Below are 22568 nucleotides of genomic sequence, written 5' to 3' on the forward strand. Positions count from 1 at the left end.
GGGGTTAAGCATCAGCACTCTGAAGCAATCTGCAGCATGAGTTTGATCCCCAGATGGTCAGGAAGCTACCCACAAAGCGCAGCAGATTTCTCCTGTCTCCCCTGCAGCTCTCCTCAGCAGTGTATTTCAGTCAATCTGCCTGTTCTTCTCCCCAGTCTGTCTCTGGTGAAGCCTCTCACACACCCCCCGCCTCCCCCTGCACCTCTGTCCTACATCCCAGCTCTTATATACATAAATAAATCTTTAAAAAAAAAATTATAGATAGGGCCTCCCCAGTGGCGCAGCGGTTGAGCGCTGGGTTGCGAAACTGCCCGCAGCCTCTGCAGCGCTGGTTCGATCCCCAGCTGCTCCCCGGCCACCAGAGGAGGGTCCCACATGGTGCGCAGACCTCTCCTGCCACCTGCTGCTCCCCTCAGCAGTGTACTACGGTCCTTCTGCCTGCTCTGCTCCCTGCTCTGACTCTGGTGAATTCTCTCACCCTCCGGCGCTTCTGACTGTACCCAGTGCTTGTATAAATAAATAAATAAATCTTTAAAAAAAATTCTAGATAAATCAGCTATCATTCTTCAACACACAGAGAACTAATGCAGTTACCTGGAAAAGCATAATTTCTCCTTCAAATTTAACACAAAATAATCAAACTGGTACAAGACGATTTTAATTTTATCCCATCATGTATCATGTTACACTCTGCCCAAACCAAAGAGGGCGCATTCATACAGATATTAGCAAACCTCTCTGCTCATAACAATCTAGGCTAGAGAGGATATGTATATAAACGTGGATCATAAGATGACACAATGTATTTTCTTTTAAAGGTTATTAAATGTTTGACAGTATGTTCTTTCTAAGTCGCTCAACTGTTTCATCTAATTGGCAATTATTTGTGTTTATTTCCCACATGTTGATACTAGGCACCCGGACACGATGTACAAGAAAAAAAGATGCCTGATTATCATGGAATAGTGAAGTATTCTGTGGTAAGTAATCAGTGGTAAGTACAAAAAAAAAAAAAAAAAGCGCAAGCTGGTTAATCACATTGTAAGAAACTTCTCTTAAATCTAGATGAGTTAGTATTTTAGAAATAGAAATTAAATTTTTGATGATATACCCAAAAATGACTATTTAAAAATAAATGGAAACAGAAGCAAGATAGGGTGAAATACTAGAAATCCGTGCTTATGAATACTTCACTATTCAGAAGAGATAAGCAAAAAACAGCTACCAAAATAGTATAAGTGGAATGACAAAATTCCTAATTTAGAAGTTTACTGGCAAATGAATGACAGGGAGTAAAACCGTAATTATATTCTACTTCAATCAGACCATTTGTCTATAAGTCAACTGTCCTAAACAAGCATGTGTTTCCAGAACACTTTTCTATTTACATTTATATCCACGCCAAACATTAAAAAGAGGAATCATTCTTGTTCCTTTGGAACCCATCAGAACAGAATCAGACCCTGAGACATAGGTCCCATCAGGGCATTTTCTTTTTTTTTTTTTTTTTTCTTAAATAGAGGCATGTTTATTTATTTATTAATTATATTTGTTTGTTTGTTTTGTTTATACATGCACTGGGTACAGTCAGAAGCGCGGGAGGGTGAGAGAATTCACCAGAGCCAGAGCAGGGAGCAGAGCAGGCAGAAGGACCGAAGTACACTGCTGAGGGGAGCAGCGGGCGGCAGGAGAGGTCTGCGCACCATGTGGGACCCTCCTCCGGTGGCCGGGGAGCAGCCGGGGATCGAACCGGCGCCGCAGAGGCCGCGGGCAGCTTCGCAACCCAGCGCTCAACCGCTGCGCCACCGGGGAGGCCCTCAGGGCATTTTCAAAAAGAAAACAAAATAAGCTGTTATGTTGAATACATATTTACAATATCCTCTTCACGCCACTGTATGGCTAGTTACAAATTCTTGTATTAGCTCCAGATTGGATGTACCGTGAAGCATCCTAAACGTTTCCGGAAGCAAAGCCGGCCCCACGGCAGTCCCACAACAGTTCCGCGGAGCGCCGGGTGGGCGGGGGATGGGAGGGGGGGGGGTGGGAGAATCTGCATTTCCCTAGTCAATAAATATTATCAAACCGAAAGCTCGTTCTGAACGCGGGTAAAACCGAATTCTCGCGATAAGAGACGCCATGCCGGAAAGCGCAATTGCGCGTTGCGCCTGCGCGCGCCGGGACCGTAAGCATTTCCGCCGAGCCGAGCTGTCATTCACAGCCGCCTGGCGCCAGCTTCCTGCTCCGCTGCGTGGGCTGGTCCGGGGAGAGAGCTGCGGAGCTGCGGGTCTCAGCGGCATTTCGCGCTCTCTGTCCTGGTGATTTCACCGGGTCAGTACCAGATCGCTTTGCCAAGAGCCGGGAAGAACAAAGGGATTAGGAGACGCTCGTCCCCTGCCCGCCCTCCTCCCACTGGCTTACTGTTCCGCTCGTTCCTGTTCGCGGAAGCTGCGTTTATTTACATCGCAGGATTGTAAGTACCCGATGCGAAGGACGCTCGCTGTGCTCCGCTTTTCTGAATATCTTTGTTCCGGGAGAGTTTGTGGATTGGGAATGTCTGCTGGGCCTTAATTTCTGCGCCGAAAACTCTTCCGCAGGAGCCGCCATTTGCTTTCCTGCTCCCTGGCTCTCCCTGCATTGTGCGGCAGTGGCATCTGGAGGCTGGAACTCGGCGTTGCAGCTACTAGATTTAAATGGACGAAATGTGTCTAATTACTGGTATGCAATCACAGCATATTTAGAAAAATTTGGGACTTAATTCAAAATTAAGACAAAACAGATGCTTACCTCCTGTTCTACTTAGAATTGTGTGCAAAGATTTCCGGAAGTTAGTAACAAACTGGTCTTTCTAGCTGTTGGAATAGCTGGAACTTTTTAGTGCAACAAGTGGTTTTTAGAGGAGTCTCAAAGACAAGATGAGTAAGAGCAAAGATGATGCTCCTCACGAATTAGAGAGCCAGTTTATCTTACGCCTACCTCCGGAATATGCCTCCACGGTGAGGCGGGCAGTACAATCTGGCCATGTCAACCTGAAAGATAGACTGACAATTGAGTTACACCCTGATGGACGTCATGGAATTGTCAGAGTTGACCGGGTGCCATTGGCTTCAAAATTGGTAGATCTGCCGTGTGTTATGGAAAGTTTGAAAACCATTGATAAAAAAACTTTTTACAAGACTGCTGATATTTGTCAGATGCTTGTGTCCACAGTTGATGGTGATCTCTATCCTCCTGTGGAGGAACCAGTTGCTACTACTGATCCTAAAGCAAGCAAGAAAAAAGATAAGGACAAAGAGAAAAAGTTTATATGGAATCACGGAATCACTCTGCCTCTAAAAAATGTAAGAAAGAGAAGATTTCGGAAGACAGCAAAGAAGAAGTATATTGAATCTCCAGATGTGGAAAAAGAAGTAAAACGTTTACTGAGTACAGATGCTGAAGCGGTCAGTACTCGTTGGGAAATAATTGCTGAAGATGAAACAAAAGAAACAGAAAATCAGGGCCTTGATATCTCTTCTCCTGGGATGTCTGGTCACAGACAGGGCCATGACTCATTAGAACATGATGAGCTTCGGGAGATATTCAATGACCTCAGCAGTAGCAGTGATGATGAAGATGAGACACAGCATCAAGATGAAGAAGATATAAACATCATCGACACTGAGGAAGATCTGGAAAGACAGCTACAGGACAAGTTAAATGAATCAGATGAGCAGCACCAAGAAAATGAGGGAACCAATCAGTTGGTTATGGGAATTCAGAAGCAGATTGATAACATGAAAGGCAAGCTCCAAGAGACCCAGGACAGAGCAAAACGACAGGAGGATCTAATCATGAAAGTGGAAAATCTGGCTCTTAAGAACCGATTTCAGGCTGTGCTGGATGAACTCAAACAAAAGGAAGACCGGGAGAAGGAGCAACTTAGTTCTTTGCAAGAAGAGCTGGAATCACTCCTAGAGAAGTGAGGAGAGCTTTGAAACATAATCATTCCTTAATCTGGTCAGTATTGAAAGAAAAATCTGGACTTCATTACTTGGACTAATGATATACCTTTGCAGTGGTTCCCATTTTCTCTGCTGCTTTCTATTCAGTTTGTCTTATAGGCAAATATAAATGTGAACGTCTATCTTATTTTTTTCTCAGTACCACTTTGCCAGGTACTTATCTTGTAGAAGTAGGATTGTGTGATGAATGATTGTAGGAAAGTTGCAGGAGTAGTGGAATGGGCAGTTCAAACTTAATAATCATGGACTTTAATAAACAGCTGGACTTTGCTGTTTCTTCATCTTCTAGAAGCAGTGAAGTTAGTTTAGATGTTTTTCTCTGCAGGAGCTATTTTTTCAGTTACTCAGAGCAATTCTCAAGTAGAGTTGCAAAGAAATTCATAAAACTTTTTTTAACAATAAAAGCAACTAATTTTCACCTCATATGTATCTTGTTCTTTTAAGGGTCATGTGTGTCAGTTATTCTTATGAGGTGGTTTTTGTTGGGGTTTAATGACTGAGCCATTTGATTTTATAAGAAGCTGTTATGTTGGACTTTAAGGAAAAAAGGAACACAGCAGGGGCAAAGAATTTGGGAAATGTCATCTTTGCATTATGTTAAGTTTCCAATTCAACGGCTCTATGTGGAGGTTAGGAAGCACTTGGTACAAATTCTAAACTACCCAAATTTTTGTGCATGAGGGCTATTTTTTATTGTATAAAAAGTACTATAATCACTTTAAAATAGTAGAAACAATAAAGGAAGGCTATCAAGTACTATGCAGTGAATCGTTCCATTCCTTTGGGTTATTGTATTTCTAAATATTTGCAACTTAATTTCTGCAACTATTTAATAATATTCTGAGAGCTGAGGTGTTTTGTCCATGCCAGGTTATCAAAATTGTTCATAAAGGAAATCAGTACTATGGTCTGATATTTTAAAATTTCTTAAATATAATATTCATATTATTAAATAGCCTAATTGAATAGCTCACATTTGAGCTATTTTTGAAAAACCAGTGACCAAACTTGAACATTTTGCATTTCTGACATTAGTTTATAAAGAAAAGCTTTGATTTGAAATTATTAATCTCATGGAGCAAATACTTAAAGCTTATTTTAATTTTGTATTTGACTGGAAATATCAGTGGTGAAATAGTAAGCAAAACTGTCCAGACATCTCAAGTCTACAGTCATACTGATATTTGAAGACCTCACAGACTAATTTTATTTTTTCACATCTGAACACCCTTTTTTTTTTTTTTTTGTACCAAAATGTACGTATCATTTAAATATCCCAATATAGAATATGTAGACTTAAGTGAAGTTTCTCAATATCCAGCCTTTGGATTATTTCTTAAGGTTTGCATGTAATAAGAGTCAAATTTTGTAATATATTAGGTATGTGACATATTCTGGTTTAAGATGCTTTGTATTTTACTACACTTAAAGGATGTAACACCTGAAAAGCTTCCACTATATTTGGCTTTATAGTGGATGATTGTCAATATATTTTTTATGAAGATGGCAACACCAGTGATTACTGAGTTCTATCAGTAATGGGAAAGATAGAATAAGAAAATGGCCTAGTGATTTCATTACTCTCATTTCTATTTAAGGGTTCTGCTGATTCTGATACTTTTAACCTCTAAACCTGATCTCTTCTGAGCTCCACATTTAGTATATTCAGCTCTGTATTGGAAACACTTGATTCTAGCACATCTCAACCCTGAATGTTCAAAATGAAATTCATTGTTTCTTTTCCTTGTAGTCTTACTCATGGGCAATAGCTTCCATCTGTGCACACACACATTTTATCATGTAGTTTGACTCAGCCTCCAAAGGTATTGTTATAAGTAAGACACTTGATTATGTCACCCCCATGCTAAAACCTTTAATGATAGATCCTTGCTTTGAGGAGTATTTATAGTTCTTAAAAAGACATGATTATGGGCCTCCCAGGTGGCGCAGCGGTTGAGCGCTGGGTTGCGAAGCTGCCCGCAGCCTCTGCAGCGCCGGTTCCATCCCCAGCTGCTCCCCGGCCTCCTGAGGAGGGTCCCACATGGCGCGCAGACCTCTCCTGCCGCCCGCTGCTCCCCTCAGCAGTGTACTTCGGTCCCTCTGCCTGCTCTGCTCCCCGCTCTGGCTCTGGTGAATTCTCTCACCCTCCCGCGCTTCTGACTGTACCCAGTGCTTGTATAAATAAATAAATAAAATAAAGTAAATCTTTAAAAAAAAAAAAAGACATGATTATGAGTTCCATTTACTTAATAGTCTAGTCTCACTGTGTTCAATCCATATAAATTCACATTTTTTACAAGGAGTTTATAACTCTTCATCTCTTGAGCTCTTGAACCTATTAACAAACTTTTCACTCCACCTAGGAAACTCTTCCTTTTTGTTTGACCTAGTCCTACTTAACCCTCAGTTCTCAGCCTAAGTATCAGCCAAGACTTTCTTGATTTCCAGGTTAAAGAATGCTGTTGCTCCTTTGCCTGGACTCTGTTCTTTCAAATATTTATTGCGCCAAACAGTATCAGACACTGGATATAAAGTACAGAACTAAATACTTAAGTGTTGAATTTCATGTACTCTATAATGGTATGCTGGGATAAATACTCTGTTATGCATTTATCATACTAGTGTAAATTATTTATGTTCATAACCTCTAGGTAGGTTAGTTACGTAAACTTAAGAATAGAAAAGAGATAAAATCTCAAGATTGAGAGATGAAGTGTGTAGGTTTGTATCCTACAACAGTAATTTTACTAGTTGTATAGTCTTGAGAAAGAACTTAATCTGTTTGCCTCAGTTTTCTCATCTCTAAAGTTGAGATACTACCTACTTCATAGGCCATTGAGTTATTAACTGTTGGTTTTTGAGTTGATCCATACAAAGGACTTGAACAATGCTAACACAGAGTAAATTAATAATAAAAGCAAAATATTTTGCCTATTCACTAGGGGCTGAACATAATAGGAGTAAATATTTAAAGAGTTATCAAAATGATAAGTAAATAAAGAAACAACTTTTAAATGTGATTAACTGATTTCAAATTAAGTCTAAATTAAAGCTTATAAATTACAACAGAAAGAAAGCTTAAAATATATTAGCACAAAACAAAGGACTCAGTGTACTATTACAGCTTTATTACTGGTTTTAAAAAACTTGATTCAGGGCCCTTCCTGATGGTGTAGGGGTTAAAGTCTCAGTGCTATCAAGCTATTGCCAGCCTGTTATAGATACCATTTCAAACTTCATCACTAAAAAATATATGGGATTCTTCCTTATCAGCATTCATAAATTATTGCTTATTTTCATGACATAGATGTTTTTTCTTCATTCCCCTATTGCTGGCCACGCAGGTGTATTTTTTATCTGTAAATTAGGTAAGTTGGATCTTGTAGCCCATCTCAGATGTCATAAGCCTGATATTCGGATTCAGAGAGCAAATGTTTATTGGTGAAAATTTAGATAAATTATGACAGTTCATGTCTTTGAAGGACTGTGTACTCTTTTATTTCTTATTGCCCAGTCAGAATTCTCTGAAAATAGAGACTCATAAGACTGCTCACCACACAGCAGCCATACTGGCCGCTTTTCTGTCTGCAGCCGCTCTTTCTGTGGGTGAGAAAGAAGATGTGCAGTTCCTTTCCCCTGGAATGGTCTTCAGAGATTCTTATGGCTAGATATTTGTAATTCAGGCCTCAGCTCAATACTCACTTTCTCAGGTAACTTTCTCTGTCCACTCCATTCAATTTTATGGCACTTGACTTCTTAGTACTATCAGTACAACTATGACTTGATTTTTATTCTCTACTATGAGTACAACTATGACAATTTATGAAGGTTTAGATCATTTCCCTCATGATTCTTGGTCTTAAGGAAAATGTAACATTCTCCAGAATAGCTTTAATAGAAATGGGACATTTACATTTCTCTTTAGTTACAGATATGTGGGCTCCTCCAGATCTGAAAGTAGCACTGTTTCATGTCTGGTGGTCAGAGTGAGATGATGAAAGAATTAATTGTTCTTCATTTTCTAAATTGTTCTATAAGATCAGGACTACAGAGATCTCTCTTTTTGTTCTAATTTTCACAGAAATAAGCCTTGTTTTCCAGGTTGTAGTTTGCAGGGAATGGATTTCCATACCAGAGTTTCAAGTATTCTTGAACTGGAATCTCATGCCAGGTAATAAGCATTCTTTTTTTTTTTTTTTTTTTTAAAGATTTAATTTATTTAGGGCCTCCCTGGTGGTGCAAGGGGTTAAGCACCACACTATGAAGAAATCCGCAGCCTCTGCAGCACGAGTTCGATCCCCTGCCAGCCAGAGAGGAACCAACATGGTGAAGCAGAACTCTCCTGTCTCACCCGCTGCTCCCCTCAGCAGTGTATTTCAGTCCGTCTGCCTGTTCTGCTCCCCACTTTGTCTCTGGTGAATCCTCTCATCTCCCCCTCCCCGCATCTCTGGCCTGTGCCCCAGCTCTTGTATGCATAAATAAATAAATCTTAAAAAAAAAGATTTATTTATGCATACAAGAATTGGGGTGCAGGCCCGAGGGGTGGGGGTGGTGGTGGTGGTATGGTAAGAGGATTCATCAGAGATAGAGTGGGGAGCAGAATAGGCGGAACCACTGAAATACACTGCTGAGGGGAGCAGCAGGCGAGACAGGAGAGGTCTGCTGCACCAGGTGGGTTAGCTTCCTGACTGGGGATCAAACTCAGGCCACAGTGGCTGGCGATAGCTTGATAGCACCAAGACTTTAACCCCTGAGCCACGAGGGAGGCCTACGTAATAAATATTCTTAGATTGTAAGAGATGTTTACTTCTATAAGAAAACATGTGACCCAGATACCTAGAATTTCAGTAACTGCTTGGTAAAGTTTCAATGGATTTTGAGCAATTATACAAATTTTAAAAGATCTTGGGTTTTCTTTCCATATATATCCTCATAATTTGTGTTGCCATTGCATAGGGCCCCATTCTCTAACCTTCACATATGCAGGCTGTCCTGAGACAGCACTGTCCTGAAGTCCCCATTACTCATGAGGAAGATTTGTTTCATTTCAGGTGCGTGTAAAGAAGAAAGCTCAACAGAACAAGCCCACTGCAGGGGCAGTGTCACAACTCGGCCATTTTCAGAGCATTCTGAAACTTCCTCCTTCCAGTTCTTTTTCTTGTAATAGCCTGTATCTTGACTTCCATTGTTAGCAGGTATATAGTTAATATAGCTTGTTTGTCAAAACATCCTGTTCTTTCTCTTGCCTGGGATGTTAATAGTATCTATATTTCATCTTGTAAACAACCAAAGGTTGTCTCTTGCTCCTTGGTAGATGAACAGAATAAATTTTGGCCCTAATTTCAGAGAAAATTGAAACCAAAGCAATCCAGTCCAACACTGATTTGGAAGGTGTGTACATCTACTGGGTAACTGTACCTCTCACATACTTTACACTCTTTTCTGTTCTCACAAAATTTATTCAACTGGCCCCATGCTTTTTTTTATCCATGGAGGAAATTCTCATGTCTGTCTTTATCTTTTTATACCATCTTAATTCTATTTTTTCTTATGCATCTAGGAAAACATGTTCCTAGACAGAAAAACAACTTCATGGATGTTCCTACAACAAAGATACCTTCCCCTCTACATTTCCTGGATTTAATTCAGTTTCCTATTTATCCTCAATGCCTGTGTTCCAGGTCATGTGATTCCTGCAAGTGATCCTCCCATGGAAAATCTTGTCTTCCACAGTCCACAGTCTTCACTTAGATTTTTTCCCCCTTTAATTCTCATAGGTACAGTGGCAGCTAGCCTCCAAGATTGCTCCTATTGATTCTTAGTGCCCTGCTAATGGTATAGGATTATCCTGAGTAACAATGAGATGTTGCAGAAATGATGTTTGAATTCCAAACTAGATCACAAAAGACTTGAGACTTTTGTCTTGCTTTTTGGAGCACTAGTTCTGGGAGAAATAAATCACTCCCCACCAGAACACACCAGCAGTCATGAAGGAAGACCAATTGATGATGAACTGAGGCCTCCTGCCAACAACCAACAGAATTTGCCAGTCTTGTAATTAAGCCATCTTGGAGTCATTCTCCAATGTTAATCAAGCCCAGATGACATCTTGACTAACCCCATAAGAGACCTCTAGGTCAGAGATACACAGCTAAGTAACTCCTGAATTCATGTCTCACAGAAACAGATCTAAGTACATGCTATTACACCACTTCATTTTTTGGTAATTTTTTTATGCAACAGTAGATAACCAATACAGATTTCTGGTACCCAGAAGAGAGGTGCTTCCATTAAAAATTTGAAATACAGCTTTGAAATCGGTCTTTAAGATTGAGGGACTTGGGCCTCCCTGGTGGCACAAGGGATTAGGCACCGCACTATGAGGCAATCCTCGTCTTCTGCAGCACAAGTTAGATCCCCAGCCGGCCAGGAAGAAACCCACATTGCGAGGCAAACCTTTCCTGTCTTGCCCGCTGCTCCCCTCTGCAGTGTATTTCAGTCAATCTGCCTGTTCTGTTTCACACTCTGTCTCTGGTGGATCCTCTCACTCCTCCGCATCTCTGGCATGTACCCCAGCTCTTGTATGCATAAATAAATAAATCTTCAAAAAAAAATTGAGAGACCTCTCTCTCTGGAATTTCAGACTCAAGGAAACTTTATTTTTTATGTCATTACATTTCTGGGTGATTTGTAGTATGTGAAGCTAGAACTAATACATAATGACCATTTAAAGAAGTAGTTCAGGGCCTCCCTGGTGGCACAAGTGGTTAAGACACAGCACTATGAAGCTATCCACAGCCACTGCAGCATGAGTTCCATCCCTGGCCAGGGAGGTGACCCACATTGTGCAGCAGACCTCTCCTGACTTGCCAGCTGCTCCCCTCAGCAGTGTATTTCAGTCAATCTGCCTATTCTGCTCCCCACTCTGTCTCTGGTGAATCCTTTCATACACACCTCCACCTCTGGCCTGTACCCCAGTTCTTGTATGCGTAAGTAAATAAATCTCTTTTTTTTAAAGATTATTTATTTATACAAGCACTGGGTACAGTCAGAAGTGCGGGAGGGTGAGAGAATTCACCAGAGCCAGAGTGGGGAACAGAAGAGGCAGACTGACAAAATACACTGCTGAGGGGAGCAGCGGGCGTGGCAGGAGAGGTCTGTCATGCCATGTGGGACCCTTGCCGGTGGTCGGGGATTGAACCGGCGCTGCAGAGGCTATGGGCAGCTTTTGCAGCCCTGCGCTCAACCACTGCACCACCAGGGGAGGCCCCCATAAGTAAATAAATCTTTAAAAAAAAAGTTCAATTGGAAGAGTAGATGGATTAGGTAGATGGAGAGTCCGCTCTTCAACTCTTTTAAGTTCAAGATCTGGTATTTGATGTTAGTAACAATTGGAAAAATCTGGTTTTTGTTTTTTTTTTTTTTTTTTTTTTTTTTGATCAGAGAGACAGAGTGAAGAAAGCAGTGGGGCTGGAAACAGGATTCATTAAAATCTGTTCAGAGCAAATGGACATCCAGGATCCCTGTCCTGCCCTAGGAAGGAACATGATTTTTCCTTCCCTAACACATGTATGGAAAGTTTCTTTTCTGGGTAAATTGATCTCAAGGCGCTGGAACTCAGAGAAACAGGCATAGTTGAAAACTGGGGGGGTAGGGGGGGTATAGTATCTAACAAGGGAATTATATGAAAGTCCATATGCTTTACTGCAGAAATGTCACCTCCCCTTTCTTGGATCTCATTATCAGGGTTATGTGTTCTCCCTTCTCCCCCACTCCCCCCACCCCAGATAAGATTGGAAGATTATTCTCTGAAGAAACCATGTGATTCTGGAGAAAAGAAATTCAAATACTGAAAAGGCCAGGACACCACTACAGCAAAGTCTACCTGCTGACAAACTCCTGTGCACGATCTGCTTTTTTGTGCCTCACTTTTATTTTTTTTTTTAAGATTTATTTATGCATACAAGAGCTGGGGCACAGGCCAGAGGGGGGAGGGGGATGGTGTGAGAGGATTCACTAGAGACAGAGTAGGGAACAGAACAGGCAGACTGACTGAAATACACTGCTGAGGGGAGCAGCAGGTGAGATAGGAGAAGTCTGCTGCGCTATGTGGGCTGCTCCCTGGCTGGCTGCGGGATCGAACTCATGCTGCAGAGGCTGCGGATTCTTCATAGTGTGGTGCTTAACCCCTTGCGCCACCAGGGAGGTCCTCTGTGCCTCCCTTTTATTTATTTATTTATTTTTTTTTAAAAGATTTATTTATTTATTATTTATACAAGCACTGGGTACAGTCAGAAGCGCGGGAGGGTGAGAGAATTCACCAAAGCCAGAGCAGGGAGCAGATCAGGCAGAAGGACCGAAGTACACTGCTGAGGGAAGCAGTGGGCGGCTTTAGTCTGGAGTGGGGGTGGGGCCCACAAAGCCTGTATGGGATTAGCTCAGGACATCATTTCCCCCTAACATGTGCGCCATGTGGGACCCTCCTCCGGTGGCCGGGGAGCAGCCGGGACTTGAACCAGCTCTGCAGAGGCTGCGGGCAGCTTTGCAAGCCAGCGCTCAACCGCTGCGCCTCCGGGGAGGCCCTGTGCCTCCCTTTTAAATACTTATTGACAGACATTCAGACAAGGAAGCCTTCTAAATGAAAGCATTATCTCAGTACGCTTTATGTCCCTTTCCCCATTCTGCCTTCACCCCAGAAGTGAAATACCAACTAGACCCTAGGATATAAACCTTTAGGAGAACTGTTCCACTACCGGAATTATGTGCACCCTCACTAGTGTCCAAACCCGCCAAATTTTGGCCAGCTGTCATTTATATCCTGAAAATTCTGCTGCGGCTGCTGCATAAAGCTTGGTGGCCCCTCAATGGGAAACTTAGTAAACATAAAGCGCTGGAGCCACAGCGTTTTTCTATCAAGGTTCTTGCAATATATAAATATTTGTTTCCCAAGCAGGTTGTAAAATGTGTTTCTTACATCTGGACATGTGGAGGACTGCGTCTCACCAGCTCCCAGGGCTCCAGCTACAGATTTTGGGCCATGTTGTGGGCCATGAAATAGCCGTTCTTCAGCGCCGCAGGCCCACAGCAGCAATAGCCCATCTCCAGCCTCCCTCCGCGCCCCCTGGAGAGTGAAGCGCTGGACCTGGAGAGACAGGGCGCGGCCGGCACCTCTGCAGGGCCCCAGGCCCGGCCGGACATGGTTAGTGTTTGCTCGTTAAAAGGACTCACCAATTATCATGTAAAACCCCCTACGTAGTTTGTCTTCCCTATTTAAAATCTCTACTTCTGTACATTGACCTTTTGTCTCTGGGGTCGACCTACTGGGAATATCTATTTTGTTTTGCTAGTTAGAAATGGGAGAAGGGGGTCTGACCGAATGGAAGAGCTTTTCTGTCTCCTCGGAGTGAATCGTGGCGCCCAGAGGCGGGGCCATAGCTGGAAGAATTTATTGAACAGCTTTCCATTGCTGTCTCATAATCCATTCAAAGTGTTGATTTAGTGTGCCTCCCTCGGGGCCGGGCGTTGGTTATGGCGGGGCCGGCCTAGGCGCGGGGAGGCGTCTGTGGGTGATTCGGGGCCAGGAAACCGGGCGTCGCCGGGCACTGCACGCGCAGGAGAGGGGCGCACGGGAGAGGGGCGCGCACGAGGTCGCCCGCCAGGAGTTAATCTCAGAGCGCGGGGAGGGCGGCCCGCGGTCTGGCGTCTGGTTTACCGGCTTCTCCCTTCGGAGGGTGAGAGCCGAAACTAGGCGGCGGGACGTGAGACCCGAGTCCTAGGCTCCAGAAGTAACTTTCCACAGAGACCAGCAGAGAGTGAGCGAATATGAAGTCCAATCCTGCCATCCAAGCCACCATCGACCTCACCGCGGGGGCCCTCGGGGGTATAGTGTGTGTCCTGACCGGGCAGCCCTTCGACACAATGAAAGTGAAGATGCAGACGTTCCCCCGCCTGTACAAGGGCCTCATGGAGTGCTTCCTGAAGACTTACTTCCAAGTGGGCGTGCGGGGCTTCTACAGGGGGACCGGCCCTGCGCTGGTGGCCTACATCGCCGAGAACTCGGTCCTTTTCATGTGCTACGGTTTCTGCCAACAGTTTGTGAAAGGAGTTGTTGGACTGGACAAGCGGGCAAAGCTGAGTGACCTACAGACTGCAACCGCTGGGTCTTTTGCCTCTGCATTTGCTTCCCTGACACTGTGCCCCACTGAGCTTGTGAAGTGTCGGCTACAAACCATGAGAGAAATGGAGATGTCAGGGAAGATAACAAAAAGTCAACATACAGTTTGGTCAGTCGTGAAGAGTATTCTTAGAAATGATGGCCCTTTGGGTTTCTACCAGGGACTCTCCAGCACTCTGCTGCAGGAAGTACCAGGGTATTTCTGCTTCTTTGGTGGCTATGAAATGAGCCGGTCTTTTTTTGCTTCAGGAAGATCAAAAGATGAACTAGGCCCTGCCCATTTGATGTTAAGTGGTGGATTTGCTGGAGTTTGCCTTTGGCTTGTCGTATTCCCAGTGGATTGTATCAAATCCAGAATTCAGGTTCTTTCCATGTCTGGAAAACAGGCAGGATTTACTGGAACTCTTTTAAGTATTGCAAAAACTGAAGGAATCGCGGTCTTATATTCTGGACTGAGCGCTACTATGATTAGAGCCATCCCTGCCAATGGGTCACTAATTTTGGCCTATGAATATAGCAGGAAGATGATGATGAACCAGTTTGAAGCTGAAGTGTCTTGGTGAACCTGGATCTAAGTACACATCTCTTTAGTACTGTTGTTTATCTCTTCTCCCCTAAGTCTAAACCTTTATGTAAGAACCTCTATTTTACATGACACAATTTTTGCATATAATGGTATTGAAATAAAAATTGCTGCTCTTGTGCTGGGTGGGTTATACAGAGTGAGTGGGTGGTCCTCTGCCTAAACTGAAGGCTAAATACAGTTATATCAGGGCTTTTGTATAAAACTGTACATTTACATGTAGTTTGGCTGGCAATGTGAAAGAGACAAGTTTGGTTCCTGGTTAATCTATCACCAGGAGAATATAATTAACAATGTTTCATGAAGATGGTTATAGATGATTGCTTATCTACTCAAGATAAAAGGGCTCTTAAAAACTACAAAATATGTGTACTGTACTAGGCAATTTAAGTGCTACAGAGGTTTTTGGGTGGTGTTGGAAAATCAAAATACCCTCCTAAGATTTTTAAGAGGAGAATATACCTGTATATTTGGTATGGTGTCCATATTCTTGAATTAAAGTTTTGGAGTAGGCATGCTGAACTTTCCCAAGAGGCTCTAGACTCTTAAAATTGTACCTTTTGTTTTCAAGGAGGGATCATATTCCATGCTCTGTTAAATGGGGCATAGAGCATCAAGTAGCAACTGCTGTCATCTGTACTTAACTTCTTCTCTCCCAAAGAGCTTCCTCCCTTTCTGGTAAGCTTTAGTTTGAGGTAAGGGGTTGAGAGGTTAGGGCTATGCAGCTATGCTCTGATGAAGACCCACATAGCTGACAACAGTCCTTAGCTTGCAGTCTCTGGGTCCTGGCTGGGGTAGTGTTCCAGGGGGCTGGTTCTGTTGGCCCATTTAGGGGTTGTTGATCCACTCTGAATCATTCTCTGCCTCCACCAATCAGAACCCTTCCAGTGAACAGAGTGGCAAAAGCCAAGAGCAGCTTTTGTTCCCTGTTTGGTGAACAAGTGGCAGTACTTGTGGATGAAGTTCTCTTTTCTCATGCAGAACTAGACAGAACTTAGTGATTGCATTCCAGTGAGTAATGTTAGGGCCACCCCTCCCTGAGGTTTACCTCATAGTCCATAACTCCTTGCCATGCCTTTATAGTGTTGGATCCATATAAATTTGGTACTGGCCATCAATGAATTTTAATGATGACTTTATAAAGCAATGAAACATAAGAAAAGTAATTTTATTAAATCATACCATATATGTATATATGCACTGACAAAAAACTTCAATACCAAGAAACCATAGTTCATCTGATCCCCACAGACTGGGTGATGAGCACCTGTTCTTTGGCCATTAAGAAGTTGATTCTTATCACCACTAGAGAAAGCCTCATCACTCCTGGCTGCTACAAGATCAATGGAATCTCTCTCAGTAAGAAGAGTTCTTAAAAGCTTGTAAAACTGAAGGCAAACAGGCTACCAATTTTAATAATAGTTACATAGAATGTGCGCCTGTACTATCATCAGATTGTAAACTTTGTATTAAATCTCCAGTTTCCTTTGGCTTTTGCCATCAGTGAAACCTCTGCAGTAACTGTAGCCATAAAACAGAAGCCAGGGGATCAAGGGAATCAAGATGTTGACAAGTAAGGGCTGCAGCAGACATCTGGGGAGAGATGCTCAGTGTTCTGCCTGGAGTGCTCGAGAGCTATGGCTGGTCTTTCCATTTGCTTTTTTGTTAAAAAAAAACCTCCTTTTCTACTTTATTTTAAAGCTATGTTATATATTCCATCCTTAAATGGTTCAGTAGTTACTTAGTGGGATTTCATCTAAGCAGGTCTAGATTAAGGCAGAATAGAGAACAGGACTGACTTCCTGCCTTGTATCATTTACAACACACTACATTGAGCTCTGGGTATTCAGTCATTAATGAGGTCTGATTTCTGTTCTCCAGGATCTACAGGTCTAGATGTTTATTTTACAATTAGAAAAGTGATATTCTAGAATAAAGCTTAGAACACACACACACTCACACACACCATTATAGATGTGTATATAAAACCAGTTGCGGAATCTCAAAATTTAAGGAATGATGTCTGTACAGTATGACAACTGAGGAAAGAACTCTAAAACCAGAATAACTATGAAAATAGACTCATTCAGGCTCATGGGGCCCAAAATGAAATGGAATCAGGTGTTTGTGCCAGGAAATGGGACTGGGCATGTACCCTGCGTTCCTGGAAACCACAGCTGCCAAACCCCTGCAGAAATCTACTCAAAATCTGGAAAGTTCCCAGCCACCTCTTGATAGAGACCAATAGGTACAGAGTTTTGGTTTGAACTCACTTGTCAGCCATTTGGGATTAATTTTTCATTTTGCAACTTTTAACACCTATTTTGTGGCTTTTATCACCGATTTTATGTTTTTACCTTAATAAATCTGGGGAGCCACACTTTCAATTTGTATGGGAAAGTGGCATTACCTGGTTTGCAAACTGCAATAAAGGCTTTATATATCTTCCAAATTTTCTTCTTGATCCAATTTTTTGTTAACTTTTTGGCCTTTGTTTTTATATTGTGGTTTTTTTTTTTATATTTAAAATAGTTCCATGGAGGGTTTTTTCTTTTTTTCCTGTCTTATTGAGACATAATTGACATATAACATTGTGTAAGTCTAAGGTGTACAATGTGACGATTTGATATATGTTGTGAAGTGATTATTATAAGATTAGTTAACACATTCATCACTTCACTGAGCTACCATTTACGTGTTTTGTAGTGAGATGGCATATATTTTAAGATTTAGTCATTCCATTTTTCTGATATCTAGTCTATAAAAATCACTTCCATAGAGCATAACTTTGAAATTTTTTTTAAATTATTATACTTGAACAGGAGAATGTCCCCAAGTTGTTGAGCTTGGAAAAAAGGTAATTATTTTCAGGAAGTTGTGTACATAGAATGGTCACGGAAAGGATTGGCGCAGTAAAGAAAAGGAGAGCCAGGCTAAGTTTCTCACGGGCAAGAAATTACGCCCTGGGCCAAGATCCCAACCCACGCGGGGGTCGGGGCAAGCTTTTCTAGGACAGGGTCTGGCCTTGGAAAGAGGTGGCGAATGCGGAGTCGAAGTTGCTTTTCCAAAGAAGTTTTTTTTTTCTCTCGGAACTGGTTGTTCTTTCTTTTTTTTTTTTTTTTTTTTTTTTTTAATAGAGGCATGTTTTTTATTTATTTATTTGTTTGTTTGTTCGTTTTGTTTCGTTTACACATGCACTGGGTACAGTCAGAAGCGTGGGAGGGTGAGAGAATTCACCAGAGCCAGAGCGGGGAGCAGAACAGGCAGAAGGACCGAAGTACACTGCTGAGGGGAGCAGCGGGCGGCAGGAGAGGTCTGCGGCCATGTGGGACCCTCCTCTGGTGGCCGGGGAGCAGCCGGGGATCGAACCGGTGCCGCAGAGGCTGCGGGCAGCTTCGCAACCCAGCGCTCAACCGCTGCGCCACCGGGGAGGCCCATCTCTCGGAACTGGTTGTTCTTTCAACGCTGCTTATCAGGGAGTGCAAACAGTGCAGAGCCAGCTCTGGCGGGGGGGGGGGGGGGAGATGCAGGTGGAAGCAGTTTCAAGCTCCCCCCTCCCAACACCGTCTCAGCCAAGGCCTCGACCTTGCAATCGCAAGGAGATTACTCACAGAAGGCCAGAAAACATTCTCTCTCCAGAACCTGAATTTACAACTCAAATACCATGTAGAACTTTGAAATTCATTTTCAAATCTCAGTTCTAGCCCAGAGTCTGCGCAGAGTTTTTCTAGGAAATAAATTAACTTGGTTTCGGAGTAGTTAAACTTGCATTTAGGTCCCCAAAAAACCATATCACTTTTTTCTTATTTTTTAAATATTCACTTTATGTTTGTTTTATACAAGCACTGGGTACAGTCAGAAGCGCGGGAGAGTGAGAGAATTCACCAGAGTCGAGAGCAGAGAGCAGAGCAGGCAGAAGGACCGAGGTATGCAGCTGAGAGGAGCAGCGGGCGGCAGGAGAGGCCTGCGCACCGGGGGCAGCTTCGCAACCCAGCACTCACCCACGATGCCCCCAGAGAGGCCCAAACCATATCACTTTTAGCTTTCCCCGGTGAGCATTGGTAAAAGGCGGGAAAGGATCTCTCTGTATCCCTTTTAGGTCGTGGTGGTTATTAGTATCGTTGCTGTTCATAGTACCAGGTTTAACAATGTAAAAGCGAAATAAAGTTTACTTAAAATTAGGTCGGGAAGGCCTATAGCGGGAGCTCTCCCGTTCACGTCCGCTCGTGCGTTATCGCTGCCTTTATTTACATGCACTCTTGATTGAAAGCGCCAGCAGGAAGCGGTGCACGGGGGTGTTACACAGCGCCCAGGGCGAGCTAGCCCGCCCAGCAACAGCTCCACCAATGAGAAGCCCCGCAGCTCAGCCAATGAGAAGCCAGAACTCCCTCTTCCGCAAGAACCCGCCTCCCCGCGGACGCTTCCCCTTGTGGGCCGCCCGTTCCTTGGCGCGCTACGCGTGCAGGGCCCGAGACCCCGTTTCTGGGATAGTCCTGCATAACTCCCCCCTTTTTTTCCCCTGGTGAAACAACCAGTTGTTTTATATTCTACATCAACAGTGGCTTTTTCAGTACCAGAAATTTGGTATCACAGGTTTTAGTCCGCACCTCGAGAAGAAAAATTCACAGGTGGGTACGTAGTTTTGTAGAAACGTGACGTTTCTTCGTGTCCCAGAAGTGGCACGGGAGGGTGTTATTTTCTGCCCAGAGAAGCCAGACGCTATAGTATTTCTACTCGGGCCTAAGGAAGTTTCACAGACCCTAGTACCCTTGGAACAGGGTGGTCCCCAGGAAAGAGGAGGTTCCAGGTTTCCTGTCCCACCCAAGGGAGGGTGGAGCTGAGCAGGGAGAGAGGCTGGGGAGGAGACTGGGGAAGGAAGCAGGACGGAGCCAGAAGGAGACCTGGAGGAGGCACATGGAGCCGAGAGACACGTGAAGAAACTGCGCTTGTCTTTTGGTCGTGGCCTGGGTGACACAGACGTGGGTGAGGCCCGTGGGGAGGTGACAATGGCGGTTTTTGTCTTGATTTTTATTTTGCTCTCTTCCCTCCAGACTTGTCTGGTTGTTTCTGATCCTTTTCTGTGGGTCCCCACTGGAAACTGCTTTAGGCTTGTGGCAGGCTTTGGGGCCTTGCTCTGGGCCAGTCCTGCTTGGGTGGTCTTTTACCCAAGAGGAGATGGGTAACTTTGGGTGCTTGATTTAGAAACTCTATTCTTTGCCTTTCCTGTATTGTTTCCTAATTGTATTAAAGTTGTTTTTCACTGAAGTCTCATATGTTTTGTGTTGAAGCGACGGATGGCAGAACCTATTTAGAGCAGGCAGGGTCTGGCTGGGTTTGTGGGGTCTGGGCTGCCCCTCTCCCTGCCTGTAACACCCTGAGCCGATGGTAACCAGCACAGCCTGGCTGGGCCCTGTTTCGTGTTTTTCGAGGGAAGGCTGCTTTCTGCCTGTGGACAAACAGGGAGCGCTTCTCTAGCCCACATTCGGGGTTCCGGAGCTAGGTTCTTGAACGTGTGGCCACAAAAAGCCTTCCCATCACCTGGGCACCAGGCGTGGGCATCTGCTCAGACTCGGGGGCCCTTTTGGTGAGGAAGGGGCGGCACAACCCGGTTGTCTCGGACCCAGACTCGCGTGTCTTCTGCCCTGGGCCAGGTCGTGTTGGCGCCCACTCGCCCTTTTTCTCTCCTCTGCTTCTGTTGTATGTTTGCCCCTCCTTTGCCCTTTTCTGTGTGGAATCAAAGCTGATCCGCGCCCGAACAGCCCCACCTTATAGGCAAGATTGTGTTCTGGTAGCGCCCCAGCACGAGCCTGGGAAGCTCCTGGGTTTAAGTTAAGCATTTTTGGCAAGAGTACTTCATTGCGCTTCATTATTCTATCACATATTTTAAAATATTTTTTAAATCCTTCTGCACCTCAGGTTCACAGAAGTAAGTAGGTTATGATAAATTTTCATCATTGTCCATACACCATCTGCTTTATTTACTCACCTAGCCCTTATCACCTGTGTATCTAGATCTGTATCTATTTAAATAGTAATAAGAATCTTATTATGTAATAATAAGAATCGATGAACATTGCCCCTCCCCCAAATGCCAGCGTCTTGGTGTAATAATCGACACGTCATCATATATGCACCCTTCTTACACCTTACCCCTCCTTAAACACCATCCTGAGTAGTGTCTGCATCATTCTTACTTTTTTTTTTTAAAGATTTATTTATTTATGCATACAAGAGCTGGGGTACAGGTCAGAGATTGGGGGGTGTGTGTGAGAGGATTCACCTGAGACAGAGTGGGGAACAGAACAGGCAGACTGACCTAAAGACACTGCTGAGGGGAGGAGTGGTAGAGTCAGGAGGGTCTGCTGCGCCATGTGGGTAGCTCCTTGGCTGGCCGGGGATTGAACTCATGCTGCAGAGACTGCAGATTGCTTCATAGTGCTGTGCTTAACCCCCTGCCCACCAGGGAGGTCCCATTCTTACTCCTTTTAACTATGCTTTATTGTGTTATATATTTTTCCTCCTCATCTGTTTTTTCATCTAGTTTTAAATTTTATAAGGATATAGTGTTGTGTGTAATACTCTGGTACTATTTTTTCCACATAATTATTGTTTAAATCTAGTAGTCATGTGTTACTGGAATTCATTCACTTTGACTGTTGTGAAATAATCCATTTTGTGTGATCCAGTTTTATTCAACCAGTGGGCTTTTAAATTGTTTCCTGATTTTTGCTCTTGTGCACACTGTTAATATAAATATTCTTATATATACCTCCCGATATAATTGTTCAAGCATGTATCTTGGGTATTTAGTAATAGAAACTCTGGAACTCTCAAGTATTTGTCTAGGACTAATTGTTGAATTCAGTTGTTAATGTCCAACTGTTTTCTAAGGTATTTGCGTTGACTTTCACTTTCACTTTCCATATATAGAACTTGGATTCCTTGTAGTCATATCCTTTCCAACATTTGTTACTGTCAGACTTTTAAGTTTTTGACAAGCAATGATGTTAAATTACCTTATCCTTGTTTTGATCTTCTGATTAGAAGATCTTTTCATGTATTTACCATTTATATGTGTTTCTTCTGTTCGTGTCTGTGGCCATTTTTCAATTTTTTTACATCAATTTGTAGTTCTCTATGTATTCTTTTTTTTTTTCCTAAGATTTATTTATTTATTTATACAAGCACTGGGTACAGTCAGAAGCGAGGGAGGGTGAGAGAATTCGCCAGAGCCAGAGCGGGGAGCAGAGCAGGCAGAAGGACTGAAGTACACTGCTGAGGGGAGCTGGGTAGCAGGAGAGTCTGTGCGTCATGTGGGACCCTCCTCTGGTGGCCGGGGAGCAGCCAGGGATCGAACCAGTGCTGCAGAGGCTGCGGGCAGCTTTGCAACCCAGAACTCAACCACTGTGCCACCGGGGAGGCCCAGTTCTCTATATATTCTTGATATTCTTTGTCAGTGTGTGCGTGTGTTATATCTTCTAGTTTGTATCTTTTCACATCTTTAAAATGTCTATTGGTGAATCGAAGTCCTTGATTTGAATAGCATCAGATTTATTAATTCTTCAATGAGTGGTCGGTGTCTTCTTAAGGAAATTGTTTTTATCCCCAAGGTATAAAATGTAATTCCTATATTTTCTAAGATTGTTAGTTTGTACATTAAGATCCATTTGGAGTTGATTTTTAAGTTAAAACTCAATTTAATCTTTTTCTGTATAAAATAACCAGTTTAAATTGAGTGTTTTGTTTTTCTTCGTTGATCTATGTTATAGACTGAATGTTTGCACACCTCCCCCATCATTAATCATCTTAA

The 22568-nt window shown here is 43.2% G+C and overlaps 2 protein-coding genes across 2 annotated transcripts; both read left to right on the forward strand.

Annotated features, from left to right (window-relative positions):
- The first annotated feature begins 2206 nt into the window (after positions 1-2206).
- TAF7 (TATA-box binding protein associated factor 7) lies at positions 2207-6035 on the forward strand. The gene has a single exon (XM_037509119.2). It carries the CDS (start codon positions 2913-2915, stop codon positions 3960-3962), a length of 1050 nt encoding a protein of 349 aa, XP_037365016.1. The 5' UTR covers positions 2207-2912; the 3' UTR covers positions 3963-6035.
- A 7619-nt stretch (positions 6036-13654) lies between these two features.
- LOC119242715 (mitochondrial ornithine transporter 2-like) lies at positions 13655-17309 on the forward strand. The gene has a single exon (XM_037508221.2). The coding sequence runs from the start codon at positions 13824-13826 to the stop codon at positions 14736-14738; it is 915 nt and encodes a 304-aa protein (XP_037364118.1). The 5' UTR covers positions 13655-13823; the 3' UTR covers positions 14739-17309.
- Positions 17310-22568: the final 5259 nt, after the last annotated feature.

Source organism: Talpa occidentalis, unplaced genomic scaffold (genome assembly GCF_014898055.3).
Source record: "Talpa occidentalis isolate TD23 unplaced genomic scaffold, MPIMG_talOcc4v2.1 talOcc4.13, whole genome shotgun sequence".
In the NCBI taxonomy this organism is placed as follows: Eukaryota; Metazoa; Chordata; class Mammalia; order Eulipotyphla; family Talpidae; genus Talpa; species Talpa occidentalis.

Excerpts from the sequence above, each read along its gene's own strand:
- LOC119242715 (XM_037508221.2), top strand. The coding sequence starts at position 13,824 with ATGAAGTCCAATCCTGCCATCCAAGCCACCATCGACCTCACCGCGGGG.
- TAF7 (XM_037509119.2), top strand. The coding sequence starts at position 2,913 with ATGAGTAAGAGCAAAGATGATGCTCCTCACGAATTAGAGAGCCAGTTT.